Source organism: Oncorhynchus nerka, linkage group LG6 (genome assembly GCF_034236695.1).
Source record: "Oncorhynchus nerka isolate Pitt River linkage group LG6, Oner_Uvic_2.0, whole genome shotgun sequence".
Taxonomy (NCBI): domain Eukaryota; kingdom Metazoa; phylum Chordata; class Actinopteri; order Salmoniformes; family Salmonidae; genus Oncorhynchus; species Oncorhynchus nerka.
Window position 1 is genome coordinate 9,307,927 of NC_088401.1, and position 20,405 is coordinate 9,328,331.

A 20,405-nucleotide genomic window follows, 5' to 3' on the forward strand; every position below is an offset into this window, starting at 1 on the left:
GGCCTACCAGGTGGTTTAGACCAGGGTGGGCAATTCCAGTCCTTGGGGGCCTGATTGGCGACACAGTTTTGTGCTGACCCACGCTCAAGCAATAAATAGGCTAATATTGCTTGAGATTTGGGGTTGCATGGCTCCCCAAGCCAGTCCACCAGGCCTATTAAAATTAAAATATGCTTCTGGGAAGATTTATCCCCCACAGCCGTCCTTCCTGCATGTTCTGGTTCAATGTAGTAGAAACTGTTATTATTGAGATTATTATATTGCCAGGTTATGACATGACAGTATGGCCATCAAATACAATGATTTAAGCCACATGAGAGGGGATGTTGCATTTTGTGGTCTGGATGCTGACTTGTTTTGTTGAATAAACTCAACAAAGCCAAAAAACTTACTTGATTAATGGTTCAAGCTTAATTCAAATCAATCTCAGCAGTTTGGTTTCCCCCGTTGACATCCATTTTATTGTTGCTTAGACCGTTTCCAGGAAACTGTACATACATAACGCTTTTGCGCTCCGCTCCAACTGGTCCAAACGAGAGTCCGTAGTAGCAATCATGGCAGTGTTGTTAGGACTATTCACAGGACTTTGTTTTACAGTGATTTGTGTTATAGTGCGGCTTCTGATTGTGATTCGTTCTGGATCAAAATGTAAACCTGGAGAGAAAGGTCCCGTCTGCGTGCTTATCGTTGCTGGATCAGGTATCAACATTTTAAAAGTAACGTTAGTTAGCTAACTGGCTAAGTTAGCAGCAGGTACTGAAGCGTCCGAGACAATCCTTTGCTTTTTGGGGCATTTATGAATATTTTATCAATTACTAGGCTTTACTCTTTACTTTACACTTAATTGGCATTTCTTGCTGCCTTTATGCTAGTTATTAAACTACAGAGTAATAACAAATAATCGCGTTGTAATAATCTAGCTATTATTAGGGTGGATGTCACCAATAACAAACATGACGTGGCGGGTAAAATGAGGAAGAGATCAGCTCCTTTAAAACTAAATGTATTTTTTATAGTCTGTAACATTATAATGCGCAGTCAGTGTTTTTTGTTTTGTTGTCAAAACATCACGTTTTGACTTTCTTTAGAAACACTATTTTGCTTGTCTGCGAGTAAATGTAAATTGCACCATTATACGGATGATACTGTTTTGTTCTCTAAATTAGTGCCCTCTCTGTGAAACTCGCCGTTTGTGAACTGCAGCATGCTTTCGATTCCATACGAAACTTGTTTGTTGACATTAAAACAACGCTTGTTATCCAAGTCTCATAGTATGGACCCCACTGACTTGCATAATGTAGCCTATAGGCTAGCGTGAGTGGAGCACAAATTGATTGATGCATATAGATAAAAATAGATAGATAGATAGATAAAAACTAGGTAAACTAACTAAAACACGGATGAACCTTGGTTTCTTATTTAGAATAGTCCTGATTGACTTTTGACAACAGGAAGAAGATTGTACAGGCGACACTCCTGCCAGTCCTAGATTATGGTGATATAATATGTCTCCTCTGTTTTGGGCCAAACGGTTTTTATAGTTATAGTGTATATAGTTATAGTGCTGCTCATTCCTTCAGGATATATTACAGCTGGACATCCTGGTTAATTAGGTCCCTTTAAGACTTTAATACCGGTTCATTGTGAAATGTACTTGTAAATTCTAAGAATTATACTTAGTATATACTTTGTTTTAAACTGTTTGGATTGTTGTAACATTGGAAAAGGAGACCCAGGGGATAATATTAGTGCTCGCTTCTATTGACCATGTAGCCTCGCTTCTATTGACCATGTAGCCTCGCTTCTATTGACCATGTAGCCTCGCTTCTATTGACCATGTAGCCTCGCTTCTATTGACCATGTAGCCTCGCTTCTATTGACCATGTAGCCTCGCTTCTATTGACCATGTAGCCTCGCTTCTATTGACCATGTAGCCTCGCTTCTATTGACCATGTAGCCTATTGTACATCTATGCATTCATTGTGTTTTTTTTCTTCAGGGGGACACACCACTGAGATCCTGCGACTGATGGAGAGTCTCTCTCAGTCCTACAGCCCAAGACACTATATAATCGCAGACACAGACAAGATGAGTGAAGACAAGATACGTACCTTTGAAAACTCAAAGAAAGACACTGGTTCAAAAGGCCAGGTAGGCCTACAGCCTCTTGCACATTTAAGTAGCATAGTTCTTGAGTAGCTGATTTCAGACAGTCATCAACTGCCCTTCAAAATAAGGAAAACATGGACAAATGAAGGTCTCAAGATCCCTGTTTCTTACTGCACTGTTACCGTTTGTTGAAATATGAATTCCTCTCTGTAATAGAATGTCTTACATAACATTTTCTTTTCAGTTTTAATGATCTTTATAAATCCATTTCTATTCAAATGAACATCCTATGTTGTTAAAATTCTCATTGAGATGAGATTCTGATCTGTAGTGTAAATCGAGTTCTCATTGCAAGTCCTGTCCTCACCACTAGATGGCGTCAACTCCCTTTTCTTTTTTTGGTGTAACAAAACTTCCCATCACTAGGCTACTTGCCATTGGGATAGATTTCTCTCTGTATATAGTCAGTATTGCTTGTGGTACCTGTCCCTGCTGTAACATGTATATTTTAGCCTACTTTGTCCTATCGATGTACTGGTGAGATTTAAGCTAGACGTCTCCATTTGGGGGCGGCAGGGTAGCCTAGTGGTTAGAGCGTTGGACTAGTAATTGAAAGGTTGCAAGTTCGAATCCCCGAGCTGACAAGGTACAAATCTGTCGTTCTGCCCCTGAACAGGCAGTTAACCCACTGTTCCTAGGCCGTCATTGAAAATAAGAATTTGTTCTTAACTGACTTGCCTAGTTAAATAAAGGTTCAATTTTAAAATTGTTTTTTTAAATGATCACTTCCTTCTGTTCCGTCAGTTTACCATCCAGAGGATCCCTCGAAGCCGTGAGGTGCGGCAATCATGGAGTTCCTCTGTGATCTCCACTCTGAACGCCCTGCTCTACGCCATTCCTCTGGTGTTCAGGCTCAGGCCAGACATGGTAGGCTGAATCATAATATATCATCTAGCCTTGTTAGAACAGACATGGTAGGCTGAATCATAATATATCATCTAGCCTTGTTAGGCCAGACATGGTAGGCTGAATCATAATATATCATCTAGCCTTGTTAGGCCAGACATGGTAGGCTGAATCATAATATATCATCTAGCCTTGTTAGGCATGGTAGGCTAAATCATAATATATCATCTAGCCTTGTTAGACCAGACATGGTAGGCTGAATCATAATATATCATCTAGCCTTGTTAGACCAGACATGGTAGGCTGAATCATAATATATCATCTAGCCTTGTTAGACCAGACATGGTAGGCTGAATCATAATATATCATCTAGCCTTGTTAGACCAGACATGGTAGGCTGAATCATAATATATCATCTAGCCTTGTTAGAACAGACATGGTAGGCTGAATCATAATATATCATCTAGCCTTGTCAGGCCAGACATGGTCGGCTGAATCATAATATATCATCTAGCCTTGTTAGGCCAGGCATGGTAGGCTGAATCATAATATATCATCTAGCCTTGTTAGGCCAGACATGGTAGGCTGAATCATAATATATCATCTAGCCTTGTTAGGCATGGTAGGCTGAATCATAATATATCATCTAGCCTTGTTAGACCAGACATGGTAGGCTGAATCATAATATATCATCTAGCCTTGTTAGACCAGACATGGTAGGCTGAATCATAATATATCATCTAGCCTTGTTAGACCAGACATGGTAGGCTGAATCATAATATATCATCTAGCCTTGTTAGATGGTAGGCTGAATCATAATATATCATCTAGACATGGTAGGCTGAATCATAATATATCATCTAGCCTTGTTAGAACAGACATGGTAGGCTGAATCATAATATATCATCTAGCCTTGTTAGACCAGACATGGTAGGCTGAATCATAATATATCATCTAGCCTTGTTAGGCCAGGCATGGTAGGCTGAATCATAATATATCATCAGCTTGTTAGCCTTGTTAGGCATGGTAGGCTGAATCATAATATATCATCTAGCCTTGTTAGGCATGGTACATGGCTGAATCATAATATATCATCTAGCCTTGTTAGGCCAGGCATGGTAGGCTGAATCATAATATATCATCTAGCCTTGTTAGGCATGGTAGGCTGAATCATAATATATCATCTAGCCTTGTTAGGCCAGCATGGTAGGCTGAATCATAATATATCATCTAGCCTTGTTAGAACAGACATGGTAGGCTGAATCATAATATATCATCTAGCCTTGTTAGAACAGACATGGTAGGCTGAATCATAATATATCATCTAGCCTTGTTAGAACAGACATGGTAGGCTGAATCATAATATATCATCTAGCCTTGTTAGGCATGGTAGACTGAATCATAATATATCATCTAGCCTTGTTAGAACAGACATGGTAGGCTGAATCATAATATATCATCTAGCCTTGTTAGGCATGGTAGGCTGAATCATAATATATCATCTAGCCTTGTTAGGCATGGTAGGCTGAATCATAATATATCATCTAGCCTTGTTAGGCCAGACATGGTAGGCTGAATCATAATATATCATCTAGCCTTGTTAGAACAGACATGGTAGGCTGAATCATAATATATCATCTAGCCTTGTTAGACCAGGCATGGTAGGCTGAATCATAATATATCATCTAGCCTTGTTAGAACAGACATGGTAGGCTGAATCATAATATATCATCTAGCCTTGTTAGAACAGACATGGTAGGCTGAATCATAATATATCATCTAGCCTTGTTAGACCAGGCATGGTAGGCTGAATCATAATATATCATCTAGCCTTGTTAGAACAGACATGGTAGGCTGAATCATAATATTTTATCTAGCTGAATCATAATATATCATCTAGCCTTGTTAGGCCAGACATGGTAGGTTGAATCATAATATATCATCTAGCTTTGTTAGACCAGACATGGTAGGCTGAATCATAATATATCATCTAGCCTTGTTAGGCCAGAATCATGGTAGGTGGTGAATCATAATATATCATCTAGCCTTGTTAGGCCAGACATGGTAGGCTGAATCATAATATATCATCTAGCCTTGTTAGGCCAGACATGGTAGGCTGAATCATAATATATCATCTAGCCTTGTTAGGCATGGTAGGCTAAATCATAATATATCATCTAGCCTTGTTAGACCAGACATGGTAGGCTGAATCATAATATATCATCTAGCCTTGTTAGACCAGACATGGTAGGCTGAATCATAATATATCATCTAGCCTTGTTAGACCAGACATGGTAGGCTGAATCATAATATATCATCTAGCCTTGTTAGAACAGACATGGTAGGCTGAATCATAATATATCATCTAGCCTTGTTAGAACAGACATGGTAGGCTGAATCATAATATATCATCTAGCCTTGTCAGGCCAGACATGGTAGGTTGAATCATAATATATCATCTAGCCTTGTTAGGCCAGACATGGTAGGTTGAATCATAATATATCATCTAGCCTTGTTAGGCCAGACATGGTAGGCTGAATCATAATATATCATCTAGCCTTGTTAGGCAGACATGGTAGGCTGAATCATAATATATCATCTAGCCTTGTTAGACCAGACATGGTAGGCTGAATCATAATATATCATCTAGCCTTGTTAGACCAGACATGGTAGGTTGAATCATAATATATCATCTAGCCTTGTTAGACCAGACATGGTAGGCTGAATCATAATATATCATCTAGCCTTGTTAGACCAGACATGGTAGGCTGAATCATAATATATCATCTAGCCTTGTTAGAACAGACATGGTAGGCTGAATCATAATATATCATCTAGCCTTGTTAGGCCAGACATGGTAGGCTGAATCATAATATATCATCTAGCCTTGTTAGGCCAGACATGGTAGGCTGAATCATAATATATCATCTAGCCTTGTTAGGCATGGTAGGCTGAATCATAATATATCATCTAGCCTTGTTAGGCATGGTAGGCTGAATCATAATATATCATCTAGCCTTGTTAGGCCAGACATGGTAGGTTGAATCATAATATATCATCTAGCCTTGTTAGGCCATAATATATCATCTAGACATGGTAGGCTGAATCATAATATATCATCTAGCCTTGTTAGAACAGACATGGTAGGCTGAATCATAATATATCATCTAGCCTTGTTAGGCCAGGCATGGTAGGCTGAATCATAATATATCATCTAGCCTTGTTAGAACAGACATGGTAGGCTGAATCATAATATATCATCTAGCCTTGTTAGGCATGGTAGACTGAATCATAATATATCATCTAGCCTTGTTAGAACAGACATGGTAGGCTGAATCATAATATATCATCTAGCCTTGTTAGGCATGGTAGGCTGAATCATAATATATCATCTAGCCTTGTTAGGCATGGTAGGCTGAATCATAATATATCATCTAGCCTTGTTAGGCCAGACATGGTAGGCTGAATCATAATATATCATCTAGCCTTGTTAGAACAGACATGGTAGGCTGAATCATAATATATCATCTAGCTTTGTTAGACCAGACATGGTAGGCTGAATCATAATATATCATCTAGCCTTGTTAGAACAGACATGGTAGGCTGAATCATAATATATCATCTAGCCTTGTTAGAACAGACATGGTAGGCTGAATCATAATATATCATCTAGCCTTGTTAGACCAGACATGGTAGGCTGAATCATAATATATCATCTAGCCTTGTTAGAACAGACATGGTAGGCTGAATCATAATATTTCATCTAGCTTTGTTAGGCCAGACATGGTAGGCTGAATCATAATATATCATCTAGCTTTGTTAGGCCAGACATGGTAGGTTGAATCATAATATATCATCTAGCCTTGTTAGGCCAGACATGGTAGGTTGAATCATAATATATCATCTAGCTTTGTTAGGCCAGACATGGTAGGTTGAATCATAATATATCACCTAGCCTTGTTAGGCCAGACATGGTAGGTTGAATCATAATATATCATCTAGCCTTGTTAGACCAGACATGGTAGGTTGAATCATAATATATCATCTAGCCTTGTTAGAACAGACATGGTAGGTTGAATCATAATATATCATTTAGCCTTGTTAGAACAGACATGGTAGGTTGAATCATAATATATCATCTAGCCTTGTTAGGCCAGACATGGTAGGCTGAATCATAATATATCATCTAGCCTTGTTAGAACAGACATGGTAGGCTGAATCATAATATATCACCTAGCCTTGTTAGGCCAGACATGGTAGGTTGAATCATAATATATCATCTAGCCTTGTTAGAACAGACATGGTAGGCTGAATCATAATATATCATCTAGCCTTGTTAGGCATGGTAGGCTGAATCATAATATATCATCTAGCCTTGTTAGGCATGGTAGGCTGAATCATAATATATCATCTAGCCTTGTTAGGCCAGACATGGTAGGCTGAATCATAATATATCATCTAGCCTTGTTAGAACAGACATGGTGTAGGCTGAATCATAATATATCATCTAGCCTTGTTAGGCCAGGCATGGTAGGCTGAATCATAATATATCATCTAGCCTTGTTAGGCATGGTAGGCTGAATCATAATATATAATCTAGCCTTGTTAGAACAGACATGGTAGGCTGAATCATAATATATCATCTAGCCTTGTTAGACCAGGCATGGTAGGCTGAATCATAATATATCATCTAGCCTTGTTAGACCAGGCATGGTAGGCTGAATCATAATATATCATCTAGCCTTGTTAGGCCAGGCATGGTAGGCTGAATCATAATATATCATCTAGCCTTGTTAGGGCATGGTAGACTGAATCATAATATATCACCTAGCCTTGTTAGAACAGACATGGTAGGCTGAATCATAATATATCATCTAGCCTTGTTAGGCATGGTAGGCTGAATCATAATATATCATCTAGCCTTGTTAGACATGGTAGGCTGAATCATAATATATCATCTAGCCTTGTTAGGCCAGACATGGTAGGCTGAATCATAATATATCATCTAGCCTTGTTAGAACAGACATGGTAGGCTGAATCATAATATATCATCTAGCCTTGTTAGACCAGGCATGGTAGGCTGAATCATAATATATCATCTAGCCTTGTTAGAACAGACATGGTAGGCTGAATCATAATATATCATCTAGCCTTGTTAGACCAGACATGGTAGGCTGAATCATAATATATCATCTAGCCTTGTTAGAACAGACATGGTAGGCTGAATCATAATATTTCATCTAGCTTTGTTAGGCCAGACATGGTAGGTTGAATCATAATATATCATCTAGCTTTGTTAGGCCAGACATGGTAGGTTGAATCATAATATATCATCTAGCCTTGTTAGGCCAGACATGGTAGGTTGAATCATAATATATCATCTAGCTTTGTTAGGCCAGACATGGTAGGTTGAATCATAATATATCACCTAGCCTTGTTAGGCCAGACATGGTAGGTTGAATCATAATATATAATCTAGCCTTGTTAGACCAGACATGGTAGGTTGAATCATAATATATCATCTAGCCTTGTTAGAACAGACATGGTAGGTTGAATCATAATATATCATTTAGCCTTGTTAGGCCAGACATGGTAGGTTGAATCATAATATATCATCTAGCCTTGTTAGGCCAGACATGGTAGGCTGAATCATAATATATCATCTAGCCTTGTTAGAACAGACATGGTAGGTTGAATCATAATATATCACCTAGCCTTGTTAGGCGAGACATGGTAGGTTGAATCATAATATATCATCTAGTTTTGTTAGGCCAGACATGGTAGGTTGAATCATAATATATCACCTAGCATTGTTAGACCAGACATGGTAGGCTAAATCATAATATATCATCTAGCCTTGTTAGGCCAGACATGGTAGGCTGAATCATAATATATCACCTAGCCTTGTTAGGCCAGACATGGTAGGTTGAATCATAATATATCACCTAGCCTTGTTAGGCCAGACATGGTAGGTTGAATCATAATATATAATCTAGCCTTGTTAGACCAGACATGGTAGGTTGAATCATAATATATCATCTAGCCTTGTTAGAACAGACATGGTAGGTTGAATCATAATATATCATTTAGCCTTGTTAGGCCAGACATGGTAGGTTGAATCATAATATATCATCTAGCCTTGTTAGGCCAGACATGGTAGGCTGAATCATAATATATCATCTAGCCTTGTTAGAACAGACATGGTAGGTTGAATCATAATATATCACCTAGCCTTGTTAGGCGAGACATGAAATCATAATATATCATCTAGTTTTGTTAGGCCAGACATGGTAGGTTGAATCATAATATATCACCTAGCATTGTTAGACCAGACATGGTAGGCTAAATCATAATATATCATCTAGCCTTGTTAGGCCAGACATGGTAGGCTGAATCATAATATATCACCTAGCCTTGTTAGGCCAGACATGGTAGGTTGAATCATAATATATCACCTAGCCTTGTTAGGCCAGACATGGTAGGCTGAATCATAATATATCACCTAGCCTTGTTAGGCCAGACATGGTAGGCTGAATCATAATATATAATCTAGCTTTGTTAGGCCAGACATGGTAGGCTGAATCATAATATATCATCTAGCCTTGTTAGACCAGACATGGTAGGCTGAATCATAATATATCATCTAGCCTTGTTAGAACAGACATGGTAGGCTGAATCATAATATTTCATCTAGCTTTGTTAGGCCAGACATGGTAGGTTGAATCATAATATATCATCTAGCTTTGTTAGGCCAGACATGGTAGGTTGAATCATAATATATCATCTAGCCTTGTTAGGCCAGACATGGTAGGTTGAATCATAATATATCATCTAGCTTTGTTAGGCCAGACATGGTAGTTTGAATCATAATATATCACCTAGCCTTGTTAGGCCAGACATGGTAGGTTGAATCATAATATATAATCTAGCCTTGTTAGACCAGACATGGTAGGTTGAATCATAATATATCATCTAGCCTTGTTAGAACAGACATGGTAGGTTGAATCATAATATATCATCTAGCCTTGTTAGAACAGACATGGTAGGCTGAATCATAATATATCATCTAGCCTTGTTAGAACAGACATGGTAGGCTGAATCATAATATATCATCTAGCCTTGTCAGGCCAGACATGGTCGGCTGAATCATAATATATCATCTAGCCTTGTTAGGCCAGGCATGGTAGGCTGAATCATAATATATCATCTAGCCTTGTTAGGCATGGTAGGCCAGAATATATCATCTAGCCTTGTTAGGCATGGTAGGCTGAATCATAATATATCATCTAGCCTTGTTAGGCCAGACATGGTAGGCTGAATCATAATATATCATCTAGCCTTGTTAGGCATGGTAGGTTGAATCATAATATATCATCTAGCCTTGTTAGGCCAGCCATGGTAGGCTGAATCATAATATATCATCTAGCCTTGTTAGAACAGACATGGTAGGCTGAATCATAATATATCATCTAGCCTTGTTAGGCCAGGCATGGTAGGCTGAATCATAATATATCATCTAGCCTTGTTAGAACAGACATGGTAGGCTGAATCATAATATATCATCTAGCCTTGTTAGGCCAGGCATGGTAGGCTGAATCATAATATATCATCTAGCCTTGTTAGGCATGGTAGACTGAATCATAATATATCATCTAGCCTTGTTACAGACATGGTAGGCTGAATCATAATATATCATCTAGCTTTTAGGCATGGTAGGCTGAGATAATATATCATCTAGCCTTGTTAGGCATTGAATCATAATATATCATCTAGCCTTGTTAGGCCAGACATGGTAGGCTGAATCATAATATATCATCTAGCCTTGTTAGAACAGACATGGTAGGCTGAATCATAATATATCATCTAGCCTTGTTAGACCAGGCATGGTAGGCTGAATCATAATATATCATCTAGCCTTGTTAGAACAGACATGGTAGGCTGAATCATAATATATCATCTAGCCTTGTTAGAACAGACATGGTAGGCTGAATCATAATATATCATCTAGCCTTGTTAGACCAGACATGGTAGGCTGAATCATAATATATCATCTAGCCTTGTTAGAACAGACATGGTGTTCATAATATTTCATCTAGCTTTGTTAGGCCAGACATGGTAGGTTGAATCATAATATATCATCTAGCTTGTTAGGCCAGACATGGTAGGTTGAATCATAATATATCATCTAGCCTTGTTAGGCCAGACATGGTAGGTTGAATCATAATATATCATCTAGCTTTGTTAGGCCAGACATGGTAGGTTGAATCATAATATATCACCTAGCCTTGTTAGGCCAGACATGGTAGGTTGAATCATAATATATAATCTAGCCTTGTTAGACCAGACATGGTAGGTTGAATCATAATATATCATCTAGCCTTGTTAGAACAGACATGGTAGGTTGAATCATAATATATCATTTAGCCTTGTTAGGCCAGACATGGTAGGTTGAATCATAATATATCATCTAGCCTTGTTAGGCCAGACATGGTAGGCTGAATCATAATATATCATCTAGCCTTGTTAGAACAGACATGGTAGGTTGAATCATAATATATCACCTAGGCTGAGGTTGAATCATAATATATCATCTAGTTTTGTTAGAACAGACATGGCTGAATCATAATATATCATCTAGCCTTGTTAGGCATGGTAGGCTGAATCATAATATATCATCTAGCCTTGTTAGGCATGGTAGGCTGAATCATAATATATCATCTAGCCTTGTTAGGCCAGACATGGTAGGCTGAATCATAATATATCATCTAGCCTTGTTAGAACAGACATGGTGTAGGCTGAATCATAATATATCATCTAGCCTTGTTAGGCCAGGCATGGTAGGCTGAATCATAATATATCATCTAGCCTTGTTAGGCATGGTAGGCTGAATCATAATATATAATTTAGCCTTGTTAGAACAGACATGGTAGGCTGAATCATAATATATCATCTAGCCTTGTTAGACCAGGCATGGTAGGCTGAATCATAATATATCATCTAGCCTTGTTAGGCCAGGCATGGTAGGCTGAATCATAATATATCATCTAGCCTTGTTAGGGCATGGTAGACTGAATCATAATATATCACCTAGCCTTGTTAGAACAGACATGGTAGGCTGAATCATAATATATCATCTAGCCTTGTTAGGCATGGTAGGCTGAATCATAATATATCATCTAGCCTTGTTAGACATGGTAGGCTGAATCATAATATATCATCTAGCCTTGTTAGGCCAGACATGGTAGGCTGAATCATAATATATCATCTAGCCTTGTTAGAACAGACATGGTAGGCTGAATCATAATATATCATCTAGCCTTGTTAGACCAGGCATGGTAGGCTGAATCATAATATATCATCTAGCCTTGTTAGAACAGACATGGTAGGCTGAATCATAATATATCATCTAGCCTTGTTAGACCAGACATGGTAGGCTGAATCATAATATATCATCTAGCCTTGTTAGAACAGACATGGTAGGCTGAATCATAATATTTCATCTAGCTTTGTTAGGCCAGACATGGTAGGTTGAATCATAATATATCATCTAGCTTTGTTAGGCCAGACATGGTAGGTTGAATCATAATATATCATCTAGCCTTGTTAGGCCAGACATGGTAGGTTGAATCATAATATATCATCTAGCTTTGTTAGGCCAGACATGGTAGGTTGAATCATAATATATCACCTAGCCTTGTTAGGCCAGACATGGTAGGTTGAATCATAATATATAATCTAGCCTTGTTAGACCAGACATGGTAGGTTGAATCATAATATATCATCTAGCCTTGTTAGAACAGACATGGTAGGTTGAATCATAATATATCATTTAGCCTTGTTAGGCCAGACATGGTAGGTTGAATCATAATATATCATCTAGCCTTGTTAGGCCAGACATGGTAGGCTGAATCATAATATATCATCTAGCCTTGTTAGAACAGACATGGTAGGTTGAATCATAATATATCACCTAGCCTTGTTAGGCGAGACATGGTAGGTTGAATCATAATATATCATCTAGTTTTGTTAGGCCAGACATGGTAGGTTGAATCATAATATATCACCTAGCATTGTTAGACCAGACATGGTAGGCTAAATCATAATATATCATCTAGCCTTGTTAGGCCAGACATGGTAGGCTGAATCATAATATATCACCTAGCCTTGTTAGGCCAGACATGGTAGGTTGAATCATAATATATCACCTAGCCTTGTTAGGCCAGACATGGTAGGTTGAATCATAATATATAATCTAGCCTTGTTAGACCAGACATGGTAGGTTGAATCATAATATATCATCTAGCCTTGTTAGAACAGACATGGTAGGTTGAATCATAATATATCATTTAGCCTTGTTAGGCCAGACATGGTAGGTTGAATCATAATATATCATCTAGCCTTGTTAGGCCAGACATGGTAGGCTGAATCATAATATATCATCTAGCCTTGTTAGAACAGACATGGTAGGTTGAATCATAATATATCACCTAGCCTTGTTAGGCGAGACATGGTAGGTTGAATCATAATATATCATCTAGTTTTGTTAGGCCAGACATGGTAGGTTGAATCATAATATATCACCTAGCATTGTTAGACCAGACATGGTAGGCTAAATCATAATATATCATCTAGCCTTGTTAGGCCAGACATGGTAGGCTGAATCATAATATATCACCTAGCCTTGTTAGGCCAGACATGGTAGGTTGAATCATAATATATCACCTAGCCTTGTTAGGCCAGACATGGTAGGTTGAATCATAATATATCACCTAGCCTTGTTAGGCCAGACATGGTAGGCTGAATCATAATATATAATCTAGCTTTGTTAGGCCAGACATGGTAGGCTGAATCATAATATATCATCTAGCCTTGTTAGACCAGACATGGTAGGCTGAATCATAATATATCATCTAGCCTTGTTAGAACAGACATGGTAGGCTGAATCATAATATTTCATCTAGCTTTGTTAGGCCAGACATGGTAGGTTGAATCATAATATATCATCTAGCTTTGTTAGGCCAGACATGGTAGGTTGAATCATAATATATCATCTAGCCTTGTTAGGCCAGACATGGTAGGTTGAATCATAATATATCATCTAGCTTTGTTAGGCCAGACATGGTAGTTTGAATCATAATATATCACCTAGCCTTGTTAGGCCAGACATGGTAGGTTGAATCATAATATATAATCTAGCCTTGTTAGACCAGACATGGTAGGTTGAATCATAATATATCATCTAGCCTTGTTAGAACAGACATGGTAGGTTGAATCATAATATATCATTTAGCCTTGTTAGGCCAGACATGGTAGGTTGAATCATAATATATCATCTAGCCTTGTTAGGCCAGACATGGTAGGCTGAATCATAATATATCATCTAGCCTTGTTAGAACAGACATGGTAGGTTGAATCATAATATATCACCTAGCCTTGTTAGGCGAGACATGGTAGGTTGAATCATAATATATCATCTAGTTTTGTTAGGCCAGACATGGTAGGTTGAATCATAATATATCACTAGCATTGTTAGACCAGACATGGTAGGCTAAATCATAATATATCATCTAGCCTTGTTAGGCCAGACATGGTAGGCTGAATCATAATATATCACCTAGCCTTGTTAGGCCAGACATGGTAGGTTGAATCATAATATATCACCTAGCCTTGTTAGGCCAGACATGGTAGGTTGAATCATAATATATCACCTAGCCTTGTTAGGCCAGACATGGTAGGCTGAATCATAATATATAATCTAGCTTTGTTAGGCCAGACATGGTAGGCTGAATCATAATATATAATCTAGCTTTGTTAGGCCAGACATGGTAGGCTGAATCATAATATATAATCTAGCTTTGTTAGGCCAGACATGGTAGGTTGAATCATAATATATCACCTAGCCTTGTTAGGCCAGACATGGTAGGCTGAATCATAATATATAATCTAGCCTTGTTAGAACAGACATGGTAGGCTGAATCATAATATATCATCTAGCCTTGTCAGGCCAGACATGGTCGGCTGAATCATAATATATCATCTAGCCTTGTTAGGCCAGTCATGGTAGGCTGAATCATAATATATCATCTAGCCTTGTTAGGCATGGTAGACTGAATCATAATATATCATCTAGCCTTGTTAGAACAGACATGGTAGGCTGAATCATAATATATCATCTAGCCTTGTTAGGCATGGTAGGCTGAATCATAATATATCATCTAGCCTTGTTAGGCATGGTAGGCTGAATCATAATATATCATCTAGCCTTGTTAGGCATGGTAGGCTGAATCATAATATATCATCTAGCCTTGTTAGGCCAGGCATGGTAGGTTGAATCATAATATATCATCTAGCCTTGTTAGGCCAGGCATGGTAGGCTGAATCATAGTATATCATCTAGCCTTGTTAGAACAGACATGGTAGGATGAATCATAATATATCATCTAGCCTTGTTAGGCATGGTAGGCTGAATCATAATATATCATCTAGCCTTGTTAGGCCAGACATGGTAGGCTGAATCATAATATATCATCTAGCCTTGTTAGGCCAGACATGGTAGGCTGAATCATAATATATCATCTAGCCTTGTTAGAACAGACATGGTAGGCTGAATCATAATATATCATCTAGCCTTGTTAGGCCAGACATGGTAGGCTGAATCATAATATATCATCTAGCCTTGTTAGACCAGACATGGTAGGCTGAATCATAATATATCATCTAGCCTTGTTAGAACAGACATGGTAGGCTGAATCATAATATATCATCTAGCCTTGTTAGGCATGGTAGGCTGAATCATAATATATCATCTAGCCTTGTTAGGCATGGTAGGCTGAATCATAATATATCATCTAGCCTTGTTAGACCAGACATGGTAGGCTGAATCATAATATATCATCTAGCCTTGTTAGACCAGACATGGTAGGCTGAATCATAATATATCATCTAGCCTTGTTAGAACAGACATGGTAGGCTGAATCATAATATATCATCTAGCCTTGTTAGGCCAGGCATGGTAGGCTGAATCATAATATATCATCTAGCCTTGTTAGGCATGGTAGGCTGAATCATAATATATCATCTAGCCTTGTTAGAACAGACATGGTAGGCTGAATCATAATATATCATCTAGCCTTGTTAGGCATGGTAGGCTGAATCATAATATATCATCTAGCCTTGTTAGGCCAGACATGGTAGGCTGAATCATAATATATCATCTAGCCTTGTTAGAACAGACATGGTAGGCTGAATCATAATATATCATCTAGCCTTGTTAGACCAGACATGGTAGGCTGAATCATAATATATCATCTAGCCTTGTTAGACCAGACATGGTAGGCTGAATCATAATATATCATCTAGCCTTGTTAGAACAGACATGGTAGGCTGAATCATAATATATCATCTAGCCTTGTTAGACCAGACATGGTAGGCTGAATCATAATATATCATCTAGCCTTGTTAGAACAGACATGGTAGGCTGAATCATAATATATCATCTAGCTTTGTTAGGCCAGACATGGTAGGCTGAATCATAATATATCATCTAGCCTTGTTAGGCAGACATGGTAGGTTGAATCATAATATATCATCTAGCCTTGTTAGGCCAGACATGGTAGGCTGAATCATAATATATCATCTAGCCTTGTTAGGCCAGACATGGTAGGCTGAATCATAATATATCATCTAGCCTTGTTAGGCAGACATGGTAGGCTGAATCATAATATATCATCTAGCCTTGTTAGACCAGACATGGTAGGTTGAATCATAATATATCATCTAGCCTTGTTAGGCATGGTAGGCTGAATCATAATATATCATCTAGCCTTGTTAGAACAGACATGGTAGGCTGAATCATAATATATCATCTAGCCTTGTTAGGCCAGACATGGTAGGCTGAATCATAATATATCATCTAGCCTTGTTAGAACAGACATGGTAGGCTGAATCATAATATATCATCTAGCCTTGTTAGGCATAATATATCATCTAGCCTTGTTAGGCATGGTAGGCTGAATCATAATATATCATCTAGCCTTGTTAGGCATGGTAGGCTGAATCATAATATATCATCTAGCCTTGTTAGGCCAGACATGGTAGGCTGAATCATAATATATCATCTAGCCTTGTTAGAACAGACATGGTAGGCTGAATCATAATATATCATCTAGCCTTGTTAGGCCAGGCATGGTAGGCTGAATCATAATATATCATCTAGCCTTGTTAGGCATGGTAGGCTGAATCATAATATATAATCTAGCCTTGTTAGAACAGACATGGTAGGCTGAATCATAATATATCATCTAGCCTTGTTAGACCAGGCATGGTAGGCTGAATCATAATATATCATCTAGCCTTGTTAGAACAGACATGGTAGGCTGAATCATAATATATCATCTAGCCTTGTTAGAACAGACATGGTAGGCTGAATCATAATATATCATCTAGCTTTGTTAGGCCAGACATGGTAGGTTGAATCATAATATATCATCTAGCTTTGTTAGGCCAGACATGGTAGGTTGAATCATAATATATCATCTAGCCTTGTTAGGCCAGACATGGTAGGCTGAATCATAATATATCATCTAGCCTTGTTAGAACAGACATGGTAGGTTGAATCATAATATATCATCTAGCCTTGTTAGGCCAGACATGGTAGGTTGAATCATAATATATCATCTAGCCTTTGTTAGACCAGACATGGTAGGTTGAATCATAATATATCATCTAGCCTTGTTAGGCCAGACATGGTAGGCTGAATCATAATATATCATCTAGCCTTGTTAGAACAGACATGGTAGGTTGAATCATAATATATCACCTAGCCTTGTTAGAACAGACATGGTAGGTTGAATCATAATATATCATCTAGTTTTGTTAGGCCAGACATGGTAGGCTGAATCATAATATATCATCTAGCCTTGTTAGGCCAGACATGGTAGGCTGAATCATAATATATCATCTAGCCTTGTTAGGACATGGTAGGCTGAATCATAATATATCACCTAGCCTTGTTAGGCCAGACATGGTAGGCTGAATCATAATATATCATCTAGCCTTGTTAGAACAGACATGGTAGGTTGAATCATAATATATCATCTAGCCTTGTTAGGCCAGACATGGTAGGCTGAATCATAATATATCATCTAGCCTTGTTAGGCCAGACATGGTAGGCTGAATCATAATATATAATCTAGCCTTGTTAGGCCAGACATGGTAGGCTGAATCATAATATATAATCTAGCTTTGTTAGGCCAGACATGGTAGGTTGAATCATAATATATAATCTAGCTTTGTTAGGCCAGACATGGTAGGCTGAATCATAATATATAATCTAGCTTTGTTAGGCCAGACATGGTAGGCTGAATCATAATATATAATCTAGCTTTGTTAGGCCAGACATGGTAGGCTGAATCATAATATATAATCTAGCTTTGTTAGGCCAGACATGGTACTGTTGTCTGTGTACTGTACACTGCTCTATCCCATTTAGTCTCTGACAGTGCTTACTTACAAGCCCTTAACCAACAATGCAGTTCAAGAAATAGTTAAGAAAATATTTACCAAATAAACTAAAGTATCACAAAATAACGAGGTTATATACAGGAGGTACCGGTACCAAGTCAATGTGCAGGGTACAGGTTAGTAATGAGGTTATATACAGGAGGGACCGGTACTGAGTCAATGTGCCGGGGTACAGGTTAGTAATGAGGTTATATACAGGAGGGACTGGTACTGAGTCAATGTGCGGGGGTACAGGTTAGTAATGAGGTTATATACAGGAGGTACCGGTACTGAGTCAATGTGCCGGGTACAGGTTAGTAATGAGGTTATATACAGGAGGTACCGGTACTGAGTCAATGTGCCGGGGTACAGGTTAGTAATGAGGTTATATACAGGAGGGACCGGTACTGAGTCAATGTGCCGGGGTACAGGTTAGTAATGAGGTTATATACAGGAGGTACCGGTACCGAGTCAATGTACAGGTTAGTAATGAGGTTATATACAGGAGGTACCCGTACTGAGTCAATGGGCCTGGGTACAGGTTAGTAATGAGGTTATATACAGGAGGGACCGGTACTGAGTCAATGGGCCGGGGTACAGGTTAGTAATGAGGTTATATACAGGAGGTACCGGTACCGAGTCAATGTGCAGGGGTACAGGTTAGTAATGAGGTTATATACAGGAGGTACCGGTACCGAGTCAATGTGCAGGGGTACAGGTTAGTAATGAGGTTATATACAGGGGGTACCGGTACCGAGTCAATGTGCAGGGGTACAGGTTAGTAATGAGGTTATATACAGGGGGTACCGGTACCGAGTCAATGTGCAGGGGTACAGGTTAGTAATGAGGTTATATACAGGAGGTACCGGTACCGAGTCAATGTGGTTAGTCGAGGTAATTTTGAGGGCTTGTGAGTGTCATGCTATATGAACATGTGCTCATCTCTCTGTGTCTCTCTCTCTGTGTGTTGTTTCAGGTGCTGTGTAACGGCCCTGGGACCTGCGTCCCTCTGTGCGCGGCAGGACTTCTCCTGGGCCTCCTGGGATTGAAGAGAGTCCTGCTCGTCTACGTTGAGAGCATCTGCAGAGTGGAGAGCCTATCCTTGTCCGGAAAGATCCTCTATCACATCTCCGACTACTTCTTTGTGCAGTGGTCCACCTTGAAAGACAAATACCCCAAATCAATTTACCTCGGGAGGATAGTCTGACTCTGAATAGACTAAATGGGGGTGGGGGGACTACCCTTGGGGGTGGGGGTGGGGGGACACTACCCTTGGGGGGGACACTACCCTTGGGGGGGGGGGGGGACACTACCACTACCCTTGGGGGGGGGGACGACTACCCTTTTTGTTTTTACTGATACTATTTCATCATGTTGCAAACAGGAACACTTTGTTCTGATAGATCATGTTTAATAGTTCGCCTGCTTGATGGACTGTGATGTACATTTTTCTACAAACTACAATGTGAATACTTTGGAACATCGAGCCCTATAGATAATCTATACATAATATATAGATAATCTATACATAATAACTATGTAAAGCTCTTTTGGACCACTTCAATGTGTTATGAAATGGTAGTTTTATTATATGGTGCTGTGTACAGTGTAAAGAAATACTAAATGTTATTATTCACACCTGATATGTAGCTACAGTAGATCTGACTTGAGTGAGGTGTTGGTGTCACTACCATTGTGAATAAATTACATTACCTAAGCTTTCTGGTTTTGGATTCAACCCGATAAAGATAATCAGAGAGAACACCCCAAAAACAATATGCTGAAGACATGACGCTGAAACCAGCTGTTGTCTTGTCTAGTGGTATGGTAGGATGGTGTAGTGCTGTCTAGTGGTATGGTAGGATGGTGTAGTCCTGTCTAGTGGTATG

The 20,405-nt window shown here is 38.8% G+C and overlaps 1 protein-coding gene across 1 annotated transcript; it reads left to right on the top strand.

The window, feature by feature from the left end:
* The first annotated feature begins 520 nt into the window (after positions 1 to 520).
* alg14 (ALG14 UDP-N-acetylglucosaminyltransferase subunit) lies at positions 521 to 19,739 on the top strand. Its single transcript, XM_065019108.1, has 4 exons — positions 521 to 699; positions 2,000 to 2,151; positions 2,914 to 3,036; positions 19,493 to 19,739. The coding sequence occupies exons 1-4, from the start codon at positions 555 to 557 to the stop codon at positions 19,721 to 19,723; spliced, it is 651 nt and encodes a 216-aa protein (XP_064875180.1). The 5' UTR covers positions 521 to 554; the 3' UTR covers positions 19,724 to 19,739.
* The last annotated feature ends 666 nt before the right edge of the window (positions 19,740 to 20,405 follow it).